Below are 14,041 nucleotides of genomic sequence, written 5' to 3' on the forward strand. Positions count from 1 at the left end.
ATCCACATAAACACATCGGCAAAATCCGGCTTACTTTGAGCATGTGTTTTAAACAGTTTAATCCCTTTGTGAATTGTTTCCACTTGCGCCGTCCTTTAATTTCTTCATACAGCGGGAATCCTGAGTCACCATCAAAGTCACTCCTATACTGCTCCTTAAATACGCTTTCATCCTCCTTTAACAAAATACTTCACATTCATCCAGTTTGTGACAGTAGTTTACTTTAATTACCGCTGTTGCGCCCCCCCCCTTATGTGTGGGGGGGGCGCAACTTCCAACAGAAGTTATTTGGGGGGGATCTTGGGAAAAAAGGTTGGTAACCCCTGCTCTAAGGTGATATAATCATGTTTTAGCTCATTTTAACTCAAAATAATTCAGATAAGGTCACTTGAAGAAAATCTATTTGGAAAGAAATTCAAAATTCTTATACACTGAAACTCCAAGAGAACACTAGGCTGTGTTTCCTGTTTCAAAGTGAGCTCTTTGCTTCTTAAGCACATGTGTGAGTCTGAGAACAGGGGAAACTATTATTGCCTCGAAAGATTTGGTTGGAGGATCAAAGAGTTTGAGGAAAGGGAGCTGGGCAAGCGGGTGGGGCCCAAGAATAAAGTGTTATTTCCAATTAAGACCTCCAGTGTTTTAATTAAAGAAAAAGATCTACATCGGCACACACACAAAGCTGTCAGATGTTAACATCAGCTGAGGGGAGGAGAAGAGGAGTGAGGGAGATAAGGAAGTGCTGCTGTGCTCAGCAGTAGCATTGTGTGAATGTGAGAGCAAAGTATTTGATAATTATTTAACGGTAATGATCTGTTAACAGGTAGCTTCTATCTGATGTGTCATTCAAGTCACCAGCATTTTTGTCCTTTGGCAGTGGAGAGCTCACCCACACGTCGTTTGTGAATTTGGTGTTGCCACTTGTACACGAACAATAAGTGATGCAAATGCAGGATAAGTTTGTGAATGTGTGCTCTACCCGGAGAGATTTCACAACGATGCATAATGCATGCATGCCTGTCTGTTCTCTGATCCATCTACTGTCTTGACTGCCAGGGCTTCCTTATACAGGCTTAGTCAGAATTATTAAGTCAGACTCATTTTTATTCCATTTTATGCAGGTTTTTTGAGCTCGCCCAGATTTGCTCTGAGTCAGTCAGAGATATTGATTTTCCGTCCCTCTTAAAACATGTATTTCCTTTCATAACAACGCGTATCGCATTTCAACTGCCTTGCAAGGATTCCCGCTGATGTGGTTGTGGTCTGGTGTTGGGACTCCGATGAGAGGACTCCCCTCTTCCTCTTATCTGGCCCGATTACCACTTGGGTGTTAGAGGCCAGACGTCCTCTGCTCCAGTTACCTGTCTGCTGCTACGCTACACTGCCGCTCACATCATTCAGCCTCTCCACGGGGGGCGATAACTGTCTTGACAAGGACTCCTTCCTCTTGAATCCGATAGTTCTGATAGGTTCTTCGAGAATCAAACACAATCATAATGAACAACAATTTTGAGGTGCTGAAGACATATTGATTTTAATCTTTTCAGATGTGTCTTTGTTTTTTCAGAGGGGCAGTTAAGGGCAGGCAGGATGACTTTGATGACAAATACATCATTCCCCACGGCTCCTATTGAAGGACAAGCGGGTGTTTGATTTCTGTTCTTCAATGAGCTGGTGGCTGCTGGGCACAGAGGGTAACACTCGCCTGCCTCCCCAGATAGCGCTTGAGATCTCCTGCGGTGTCTTAAAAAATGGCCCTTTAGGGTTCTTGAAAAATATGTTGCTCTTGATTTCTATAAAACTGCCCCTTGCTTTTAAGATCCAGATCATTTTGGCAACACTGCTGCTTGTCTAGAGCAACTCTCAGATGGTGCCAACACTCCTATCTGAGCAAAAACATATTGCAGCATGCTTTGCTGTACAGTAACCTTTAAATTGAGCAAGGCATCCCTCCCTCTCTTGCAGTCTTCATTAAAAAGCCTGAGAGGACAGGCTGCAGGAGGAGAGATGAAGAGAGCATTGTGCTATTGTTGAACAGTAGACTTAAGTGTCTGGCACTGCTAGAGGTGTCAGATTCAGTGTGCAGCATCATTGTCAAAGACAAATGTTAAAATGAGCTCTAAAAAAGAAAAGAAAGCACCGAGCAAGAGCTGCAATTACTACTCCAGTGTGAGAACACATGCCGTGTGACTGTCCACACCACCATGTCTTCAAATGCAATTGTGGCTTAATTTCTTAATCTTTAAATGTTCTATAGCATCGTTTTTTACATATAGTCTTTGCATGTTTTCAAACTCTAGGAGATTTGCTGAACAATGCGTCTTTACGGTTGCAGAGGTCACGTGTTATACTGCAGCACAGAACATATTTTTCATCGTTAAATATTATAACAATCACTATTTTACACTCCATTCTGAAAAACTGCCTACTACTCCAATTCTCTTGCCGCTCTGCATTTAACTAGCAGAGTATATGAGGTGTAAGATTTAACTATCAGCACGCATCCAACTTTGGCTTATGCAGTGTAAGCAAGTTGAAATGTTGGAGGAACACCCCTGAGTTCCCTGTTGTTTTCGCAGTGCTTAAAGATGAATGCATTACTCCACTTTAGTGGAATATTCATACTTTTTAGCAAGCGTAAGGCAACATTGTTTGCTTAACAGTGAAGCACTTTTTTCCAAGAAGTCACCCTTTGATGATGCACCCCAAGTAATATCTACTTCTTTCAATGACTTGTGTTGTAACATTCAATAAGTTTGTCAAGTGACAAGATGAATATTTTCAGGGCTGCAGCTTTTAATGTCAAAGGTTTACTGTTTCCTAGCTCAGAAATGTCAACCACATTCAAAAGCTGTTTGAAAGGCCTGAAGAAGTTATTTTCAGACCAAGTTTGTTTTGTTTCATGAAACTTGGCAAGATGTATCCCAGATTTAAGTACTGTAGGCAAAGTGTGGGCGATGGGCAATCAGGTCTTAGTGAGGGGGCGGAGGTTCGGGTGATTTTGTCATTTGTCATGTGCGCTAAGTGAGTCAGTGAAACGGCTGGAGAGGATGGGAGGTGGCTGCAGGCTCTGTCGCTGTGGTAATTGTGAGTCATTCAGCCTCACTGAGCACAGGCCCCAGGCCTCTCTCCCAGCAGGGAGTGTGCGGAGGGAAGTGATCCTCACAAGCCTGCCAGCTTCACAGGCAATAATCAGCCTGTTACAGTGACAGGTACACCATTTTAACCCCTTCCCCCAGAAGCACACTATAGTTTTAATGCAGCAGAGAGATCAGGGAGCCACTTAACTGGAATCTGTGCCATAACTTACACAGAAGCTTGGGACTGACACCAAACCAGTGTGTCTAGCAAAGGATATTCTTCCGATTGAGACTCCTACTTCAGTTTTAACGTTTAGACCACTTAAGTTACGTTAGAGATCAATTAGCGGTGCAGATATCTTACTAACACCTATACGGAGTACTTAATTATGCTGAATATGTAGGAATAAAACTCGATATGAATTTAAAAGGTGATAATATACAATCGTAGTCACAACTAGCTTCTGCTGCCCCCAGGTGGAAAAAAAGTCAGCTTTTGCAGGTTTAAATATAATTTTGACTTTACCTTTAACAATATTTTGCATCGTTGTGTTTCATAACATCAATTTGAGCAAGGAATCTAAATGTTTCTTTTTGTTTCTAAATGTTTTCTTCCTATCTCTGTCCAAACAAGCAGACATACCCTGCAGTTGCTTACGGTAACCTACAGTTATGACTTTGAAATTGTATTTTTATGGATGCATGATTTGGATTGAAAAAAATGGATTGATTGATACAGAGATCTTCCTGTAGAGACACCCAGCAGGGCCGAAAGCATGCGCGTGTCCTGGGGAGCTGACAAGTTCAATAACCACTCCATTTTCCTCTGACTGTTGAGTTGAAATCTTCATCTCTAATATGACATGAATTTTTAATTAAAGACCCAGGCAGCTCAGATTTCTTAAGTGTTCGTCAATGCTTTATTCTTTTTTTTCTCTGTCTGCTTTCCCCGTCTCCAGATCTAATATACTCACTGCAGGAGCCTTCTCTGTAACGTGATTAAAGTCTGAAAATGTCTTTGCCTTTATAACTAATTATTCTTCTGGCTAGTGTAGATCCTAAGAAGAGGTGAGGGAGAGAAAGGTAATTTCACAAGAAACAAGCCATTTGACTCTTAATGAATAATTTACTCCTGCTTCTTGGGGGTCACTGAAGATTAGATCTGCAGTGGGCGAACAAACTAACTACTCTGAATGTTTTTATTCCAAACTCTTTTCCCGATCTAATCTTTCTTACTGCATCTTCCAACCTCTCCGCGGCTCATTTTGGATGGGTTTAGTTCTGTGGTCCCAGTGGGGTTTAGGCTCATTTTGTATGCTCAGAGAGAAACAGGCTCTGAATTGGCTATTACATTTTTTACATTATAAGATATTGACAAACTGGCGGTGCAAGGAGGGTGGACAGGGGACTGTTTCTCGCCAGTGTGTCCCCAGGGAGAGAAGCCTCGATAGGGCAGAGCTGATTAAAGCGGTGTTACAGAATTCACACCTGTCTGGTAAAAGCTGGAAAGAATCTGCACTTGTCTAAGGGAGGTTCAGGTATAAAAAGCGTCTTGTTGTCTGACTTAGTGCTGCAGTCTTTCAGTACGATTCTGAAAAAACTACCCAGGAGATTAAAATCACAAATACCTAAACAGTTATTAGTTTCAAACCTAAACTGAAAAGCAAATCCATTTTGCTTTGTTCTTAAATTGCTTCAGTAAAGGTCAACTCAACACAAAATAATTTAACTGTTAAGCTCCCCCCTGATAGTGTGTGTAAATATATGAACAGGCTCCAGTCACACAGTAGCAGAAAAAGTCTGTTCGTGAAAAGCTTTAAATACAGATGTGGTTGCCCAGGTGGGCCAGATGTGTGTACATTATGGTGAACACAAATGCATTACTACTCTGATTGTCAGTGTTGCAGGCTGCATGCGTATAAGGCTACAAAATACCACACCCAGACAACAGCGAAGCACAAATCTGGCACTGCAATCTGCTTCTTTAGCTGAAGTCGAACTTTTTTCTGTTTAGCGGCAGTCTTCAGCGCATAACGGCAAATGTGAGACGGGAAGTGAAATCTGATCATGAGTGCTTACTTGTGAAACATTTGACACGCATCCTCACAACAGGTGTGAACTGCAGTCTATCTCAACTGCATTAGAACATCACCAAAGGGAGGGACATTGTGCTGACTCTTAAAACAACCTATGTGTGAAGTGACAAGTGACCTCTAGCAGTAAAAAGAATAACATAAATACGACATTTGTTAATGTCCAGTAGCAAACATTTTGTTGTTATTCTTCTACAAATGTGACTCCTGTTGATGTTTGAACATACAAAGACACTTTGGCTTTGACATTGCATACTTATTAATTAATTAATTAATACATTTAGATCTAATTTTACGTTGGGTCAGCAAACGTCAACACCTTTCTAAAACATGAAACACTACAGCTCCCAACAGTGTAACTGGGAAGTGGTGCATTGACCGCTTAAACTGGACAAACAAAGGGTAAAATAATTGCTTGTCTTTGCTGTCATATATGTTTCACAGCAATACATTCTCAATTTAGAGATCAGTGTATACTCTCCAAAAACTGTTCCTATTATCCATTTATTATAGTTGAAACACTCTTCTTTCAAGCTCAGCCAAATTCCCAGATCCCTGTGGCTGTGTGCTATTTTAATTGGAAACCCCAGTAAAGACCCTCAGCAGGTCTTGTCTGGACATGTGCACCACGCTGACCCTGAAAATCATTGTACCATCACCGGGCTGCACACTGGTAACCTGCACACTAAATGTTCATTCATGCAGAACACACTGTTTACATATAGTGTGAGAATATAAATCGGCTTTTGCTCCGGTCTCATTCTGCTGTAGTATCTATTTGTGCTGTAGTATCCAGCTTCAGTTTCCTTCATCGTTAAACTGCACTGACAGCCTTATGTTCCCCCTTCAAATAAACCCACGTCCCCTGGTCCCACATCGTCTTTTCTAATATTGTTTAGATGCCTACTTGAAAGGGCGAAAATTCATTCTATATTGACACTTTCCATAACACTTTCACAACGCACTAAAACAACTTTTACTATTGTCAGTTCCAGCCGAAGCTCTCTGAAATTAAAAGGTCTCTTATGGATTTTCCCATCCTTAGTTATTCCTCCATGTGAAAGTCAAGCGCATGTTTATCTGTATCCTCTGGGAGTTACACCCACTCAATCTACCCAAGGCTATGAGTAATTTTTCTTTAAGCGTTGCACTGTAATCCACCTTACAGTACTCCAACAGGCAGACAAGCCCACAGATATTCTTCCTGGATCTGCTCTGTCTCCCCGGCATCCTCCCAGAGAGCAATGCCACATTAAATTGTGCTGGTTTTGAGCAGACAACGTATTCTGTCTCAGGACAGCTCTGCGCTTTACCATGAAGGACTGTCAGTGTGTCAGGGAGTGTGCTTTTTCTCTGTCCGTCTCTCTCAGTCTCTCCCTGTCTGTCTCTGCTGTGTGGCCGCTGGGAGCCTGAGGTGGGAGGAGGAAAGGGTGGAGGGGGGGGAGGACTGGCTGCTGGCTTCCTCGATGGGTGGTCAGAAGGGAAGGGGTGCACCTCTGGGGTCACTCTTGCTGTGGTTGTGCATAACTCCAGCTGTTTACACCACAGGCAGGAAACAACATAGGTCATAACCCCAGCACCCCTTCTCATTTATAGCTTCTTCGTTGTTCTTTTATTATTATTTTTGTCATGCTCATTGTTTATTTTATTTATTTTTTTAACAATACATATGGATCTAAAAGTTTGAGAAAAACATAAAGTAAGAATTACACCAGATGAGCTGGCAGAGCCAAAAAAGCCACAAGGTCTGTGAGGCTTGAAGAAAACATGAAATGAAAGGACAAAAACAACAATCATACAATTACCTGAGCAAGCCATCTACTTTAATACATTTAGACTCACAATAAGGTTCTAGCCATGGGCATTCATAAAGTTCATGGCTGGAGATGAGTGTAAAAATAATGTATAAACTGAACATTGTGCAGTTTATGGACTCAGAAAACTGTGGCCCTGGTAGAACTTGTAAAATGGTTACGGCTATGACTAAGAATGCAATACAAAAATGTTTGATGACTATTTACTTGGTTGATTCAGGTATTTAATTTGATCTATTAAAATGTTTAATACTCTTTTTGCTTGTGTTGTTCCATTTACTGTCCAAAACTTAAATATGCTATTATCATCTTCATATTGTGGGAAGCTGGAAGCAGCGAATGTGAAAAATGTTTGCTTGAAAAAGGCGATTTATCTAAATAATTGTATTTTTAAGTTGTTGCTGCTTTTCAAATGGGAATGAGTGTGGTTGCTGTATCATACACAATATAAATCGGAAGATGTCATGACTCATGACCTGGTGACAAAGTACAGGACAGATCCTCTGCACAATAAACTGTTCTGTCTGTTTCCGCTGTAGCTCTGCACTCAAACCCTCCCTTACGAGGGAAATTATACAATTATGAATGAGTTTGTGTTTCCTGCAGCTGTGTGGGATGTGAGGTGGAGAGTAGAAGCTTATGAGCTCTGACATGCAGATTGCAACCGTGATGGCAAAGAGGAAGACTCAAGAGAGTAAGAATGCCCAAAACAAACAAATCTGTATTCACTCTACTGCTGCTGTCTCACATTTGTGTCTGCATGCAATATAGAATTGATCAGACAGTGAGTTTTCTTCCATTTGTTTTCTCAGGATTAAGGTGGTGTTTCTGCTCAGCCCGGGATGTATGTGGGTGGACAAGGTCAGCGACCCTGTGAGGAGTAAAGGTATCTAAGAAGCATGAACCTAAGGCTTTGTGACATTTAAAAATGGAGATTGGAGTCTGATGTGGTTAGAATTAGTGCCAGACAGCCTCTGCTTTTTAATCTTACACACAAATATTCACGATTGCACAATGTATTGTACATTGCTGCACGATGCTGTCTGGTGGAATTCCAAGCAACCTCAAGGCAGTTTTGCTTGGTTTTGTATGCCTTTTTGTTGTCTCAGTTGTTGCTTAGTTGGGCTTTGTTATGATTCAAGTGTCCCATTACTCTCTCTACAGCCTAATCACAATCCTGGTGTTTGGCTTTGTGAAGCATTTAGTGTAAGAACTGTTTGTTTTAATTGACACGTTAAAAAGTGTGTGTTTCCTTGCTGATGGCAAAGTCAAATAAAGGGTGATGGTAAAAGTTTTTAAACTAAAAACACATTGTAACAGCACTATATCCGTATGTGTGTCATATTACTTTGTATTATTTAAAGCACAAAAACCTTGGAATATATATAAATGTCTTCACAGAGATTCAATCCGCATTCTGTGCAGAGCTGCAGAGGTGACACTCAGCTTTCAAGCAGGATGGTCAGCGTCCTCATCTGCACTGAAAGCAATCACAGGGAGTATATAACCTTCCTGTCTCTCATGGCCAAAGAGAAACTACCTGAGGCTCATGTTTTCCAGAACATTATTGTGTGAAAGAGCGGCTGCATCCCCAGCGATCTCTACCACATGTTGGTTACAGCACGTCGTTTTCTTTAATTATTGGCTCTTTTGTGGGTGTGCATGTGCATTTACCGCAATATTAGCTCCTAATTTGGATTGACTGAGTGAAATGTTTGAAACATTTTAGCTATTTGAAATGATGAGACACGATGATCGAGAACATAAAAGGAAATGTGTTTGGAATGATTTAAAGGGAAGAGCCTGCAGTTCACTTGCTCAGATGCCCTGTTCTGTTACAGTTCATTTCTTTATTGGTAATTACTCAGATTGTTGACCTTTGCCCTCCCTGTTTTTACTGGCTTGTCCGGGGATTCAGATTGTCAACCTTGCGCTGTTCATGGTTTAGCCACAGTTGTAATTGTATGTGGATTCAATGTGTTTATGTGCAAAGGGAAGTAAACATCTGTGAGGACTGTCAATGAGGTGTATAAACGTATAAGGCAGATGTTTAACTCATTCCTTTTTTAGCCTTTTATCAATACCTTGTCTCACTTCAGCTCATTAACTTCATCAACAGTCTGTACCTCTATAGATACCTCTATTTTCTCAGCGTATTGCATGAGCTCATTAATTTTCTGCATTAATAAGTGAAGGATTATGTCCTAACAGACTGTGACTTAGATAACAGAACTGAAACAAATCGTCAATTAATCGATTGGTCGTTTGAAAGCAAAAGATATTATGATATTCGGCTCAATGTTGAATACATTTTTCAAGCGAATTTCCCAAACTTTTGTTGGTTCCAGCTTCTTAAATGTGCTTTACTGATGAGCTTTTTTCTCAATTTTAAATAGTTTTTTAGACCAAACGATGAATTGATGAATCAAGAAATTTAAAATCAGATAATTCCGTAATGAAAATAATCATTGCAGTTCTTTTGAACATCTTTGGCTCTGCTCAACCAACAACTGAATAATGTCCTGTCCTAGTGAGAGGACATTACATTTCAAACTATCCCCCTAAATATTCCACAGATTATTTTCCTGATATATGCATATCAGCAAATAAACATAATTTCTCAAGCAGTCAATTATACAACTGAGATGGTTTATATTATGCATAACCCCTCCATTCAAATACGAACAATAATTAACATTTGAAACACATTCATCACATCAACAACAACCAGAGTGGCACCTTTTAATACTTGTCTATATTCGAAGTCGTTTGGAAAAGGCCCCTGGAGAACTGAACCCTCTCTGAGAATTGCGGCGCTTTTACAACAGAAATGCATCCAAATCCAATTTTAATGCATAGTAGGCTTATACGATTATTAATCACGACTCTCTTGAATAATAAAAAGTTACTTTATTCATTAATTGCTCAATAATTGATCAATATCATGGGGCTAATGAATTACCCAAAATCTCCTGCTGAGAGATGTCATGTACGTTTTTCATAGATACATGGTCTAGCGTGGGAGAAAAAAAACCAATTAATTTCATTATCATTAGCCACAGAACTTTCTGGTTATAAAAGGCTGTATAGCCCTACAGCTCACAGAACCAAGTCAACACAAGGCTGAGGTTTAAGCCTATTATCCCACTCTTGTATCTAGTTATTCAACGGCTGAAAAGGCATTCATCCTCCATATTTTAAGTCAAAGGGTGGTCTCTTCTCTCTCAGAAATCGGTCAAAACTCAATAAATCTGTGTGTTAAGTATTTTACAAGCCATGTCTATCAGACCTCCAATCACTAAAAGGGCCATTACTTCACTGTGAGCACCTTAATAACACGCTAATATGAGAATCACAAGGTCATCCTTGAAGGAATGCCGGGACAAACGGATGCATCAAACAAGCACTCAACCTCACTTGAATATTTCCACTGCACTTTCTTTTGGAGCTGGCTCATTTCCTGGGCCCTGTGTTAGTCAGCCCAAGGGTTTCCGAGCAGACGACTGTTCAAGTTTTCTCATGTGAATCAAAAACTGATTTCTCATTAAAGGCTGCTTTTTAATACATCTGTGAGCATAAATGAAAGAGGAGTGGGCGATCCAAATGTGATAGTATGGTTATGTAATGCTGGATGTGTTCATTAAGACTGAAGAAACAGTTCATGTTTACACATCTGGTGTTATAGGTCAGTGGGGGTCCTTAGGGAAGCTATCATGCTTCACTTGGGTTAAAAAAAATACTTAATTTTTTATCAGATAGTCCAATTACAATTCAGAGACTCTGAGGAGATGTTTCAAAGTTATCTCACAACTCACAGTATACATTCTGTATTTAATCATACTTTAATTAAGAAGGTGAGTCCTCAGAATAAATACTTTACAAAAAGAGGTAGTGTATCCTTCTTTAGACATTGGAATGTGCACACAGTATGATTATGCATTTCCTATGTCCACACATGTACAACCACATGGCCATTAACATACAACGTTGTGGTAGGTAAATTAATTTCATATAAAAACAAATCTGCAAAAATGTGCTGTGTCTGGTGTTAGTTGGTTGTTTTATGCCAGGTGAGTGAACATCTGCAGAGTAAAGCTTTCTCTAATTTACATATACATTTTGTTTGCAGTATGGTGCACGCTGTGATAACTCAGTGCATGTATATTGTTTTAGTTGGCTCTTTTCTTGCATTGGCTTAAAGTGGGAAATTACACCTGCATGCATACGGTGCAATTTATTTAGGTGTACTTGTATTGTAATTATGTCGGTAAAAAGTATGTATTCACGTACAGTTACAAAGTTTAAAGTGACTTAAATATGCTGATTGAGTGATGGGTTTAGCAGAACTGTCTCGAAATACGCACACTGATTGTAGATACCGGCGTGTGGCACAATGCTCCGCACGCTGCGAGTGTCCGCTGGGAATAGTGATAGTTCACCCGCCGTACCTGAGCCGAGCCGGGTCAAAGTGAATGTTATTTAGTGTACTTCATAATTAGAAGTAAATAAAACACAGATGTCGTCGCAAATGCACTTGGAATCAGCGAGCAGAGCACCGCAGACGAGAATAATCTCTGCAAAAAACACAAATGACCAACACTTCTAGCAATGTATCATTTTGACCAGCATCTCAGCTTTCAGTTTCCACACAATTGTAGCCTATACCTTCGAGTTTATAAGTTTTGGGATGCTGACACCTTACAGTACCGCGTGACGCAGGTGCAATGTGTGACATGTAAAATAAAATGTAATTTGGAGCAAGATGCGTAAATATTACAGCTTGACTTTCCCCCACTCCCACTGTTCTCTTACCAAGCAAGCTGTTCCGTTCAGAAGGAGCAGGATGAAGCCGTGGTTGGGACGCATCATTCCGGCGCGTAAAACCCACAGCTCCCCCTCCCCGGTAGCAAAAAAATGAAACGAAAAACTCCCGCACACGGGTTTTTCCTCCTTCAGGAAGATGTTCTTTCTCCGGCACCGGATTCCTCTCGGGTGACGCACGGTCCCATGTCCAAGGCAGACTAAACTGCAGCTTCCACAAACCTAAAAAAACCGCTGAAACCACTTTGAGTCCCCCTTTTCTGTCTTTTCTTTTATAGTCAAATTAGTTGTGGTATGAGAAATCCATGAATATGCGGGAGGCTGTTATCATCCATGCAAACAAATAAAGAGATCCCAGCTCAAAGTAAAATGGTTTGACTGGGGAGTGGGTTGATGATATCTGGTCATCGGAACAGAGGAGATCCTGGAGTGAAGGCGCATAGCCTCCTGCAGAAACTCAGCTGAGACTGGCAAGAGCTAACACACGTTTAAACAGTTTCTACTCTCTCTCACTCCCTCTCTCTCCCCGTTCTCTCTATTCCCCCTCCCTTATCTCTCTCTCTCTCCACCTATCCAGCAACTCCTTCCTTTCCTCTGCCAGCCACTTTCTCTAGTCCTATCCCCTCAATTAATTTAGCATGCAATCAAAGGGAAAAAAAGCTATTAAAATGAATAACCAGTAGCCACACAACAATTACCATCTGTTTCCCAGTGCATCTGCCTCTATTTTCTAATCTCTAACTAATATATTTAACATCAGTTTTTCTACAGCAGCCTGCCCCACTCATCCACTGACGACATTTTGGGCATTTCTCATCACCGAGCTCATGGGTGGGTGAAAATCCTTGATTGGGAAAGACTGGGACTGTTTTCACACTGTTCTTGTCACAACAAAAATAACTTGTGTGTCATATGGTAATGCCTGCTGTCACTTGAAGCATGATTGTTTGTCCTCCCCACAGGTCAGAGAGGGATCTTCTGAAGAGTATTGACATTCTCTCTGAGCACCGAGGAACCAGTGACCGACACCTCAGGGGGGTGTGATTGATAAAGACTTTCCCCAATAACGCACAGTTCATTAGGAGTGGGTTAATGGAGTGAAATGCAAGGTATCACTTTGCAGTTCCCCTGGCTCCCAACGGCTCCATTTCTGCTTAATTAGACTCAGAGATGGGCTTCTCTGGCTCGCTCCGTCTCGCTGATTTTTTGCTCATCTTTCCCTGCATCTCTCTCCAATCTCCCAGTAGAAGACCCCGTCCGTATAAATCTGTCCGTCACCAGGTCAAAACGTTTTCCACCAGTGCTATTTGTCTTGGATCAGCCCATTTGAAATGCTTTGATCTGATGGTTTTTCTGCACCTGCTAATAATGCAGTGGGTGTTATCTGCCTTCGCTACTGTTTAAGGGTTAATTGATCTCAGTTCTGGGGTTAATTGGCTCGCCAGGCGTAATACTGAGGGACCTGACCCCTGGAAGTCAAAGGTCAGAGATGAGGGGGTCACCGGAGAAAATGAGGCCCTGCCGATCCAGAGCGACTGAGATATCAAAGAGTTTGGCTGCAGGGAAGTCCTTAAGATGACTGCTCTCTTCCACCCATCTGACTGTGAGAACACATACAGATTCCCTGCTCATTATGATGCAGGAGATGTTGATGAAAGATGGGAATGAGCTCATCGACTTAGGAGGTTGCTTGATCTCTCTCTCTCTCTTTCTCCTTCTCTTTTTTTTCTTTTTTATTACATTATTTCAGAAGCTAAATGTGTCTCTGTATAATGCGAGCCAGTCTCTTCAGTTGCCAAGGGTATCAGGGAGCTCTCTGGGAGAGGAAACAGCAGACCTATAAAGGGAGATCTGCTCCCCGGCCCACAATCTGAAGAAACAGCAGCCATAATAAAACGCCTTTTAAAATGGGGCACGTTCATTCATACACACACTTTCCCTCCTGCACATAATTATAGGGCCATAACTCAGTCTGTTTTCTCTCTTGGGAACAACCAGACAAGCGGCTGCTATTTTTTACTCACTTGACGAAAAAAGAGAACAGTGTGGATGCTAAGATACCCATCAATTGACAAACAGGATCGACTTATCTTAATGTCGTTCCACAGACGTCTCACAGCAGCGTGACAAATAGGAATGTGTGTTTGTATATTTTCTTTTATTCTGCTTTCCTGCCAAACTCCCAACAATTGTGCTCAATCATTGTATTGCTTGACACGTAATCCTATTTCACAGT

General features: G+C 41.2%; 1 protein-coding gene across 1 annotated transcript in view; it reads right to left on the minus strand.

Moving 5' to 3' along the window:
- The window catches only part of LOC104955808 (neurexophilin-1-like), a 14,280-nt gene extending 2,060 nt beyond the window's left edge, over positions 1-12,220 (minus strand). The window contains exon 1 of the mRNA XM_010783204.1: positions 11,797-12,220. Within this exon, the coding sequence (XP_010781506.1) occupies positions 11,797-11,853 (57 nt within the window). The 5' untranslated portion in view covers positions 11,854-12,220. The remainder of the gene's footprint in view (positions 1-11,796) is intronic.
- Between the last annotated feature and the right edge of the window lie 1,821 nt (positions 12,221-14,041).

The sequence above is a fragment of the Notothenia coriiceps genome, unplaced genomic scaffold, assembly GCF_000735185.1.
Source record: "Notothenia coriiceps isolate Sejong01 unplaced genomic scaffold, NC01 NC01_scaffold00024828, whole genome shotgun sequence".
Lineage (NCBI taxonomy): Eukaryota > Metazoa > Chordata > Actinopteri > Perciformes > Nototheniidae > Notothenia > Notothenia coriiceps.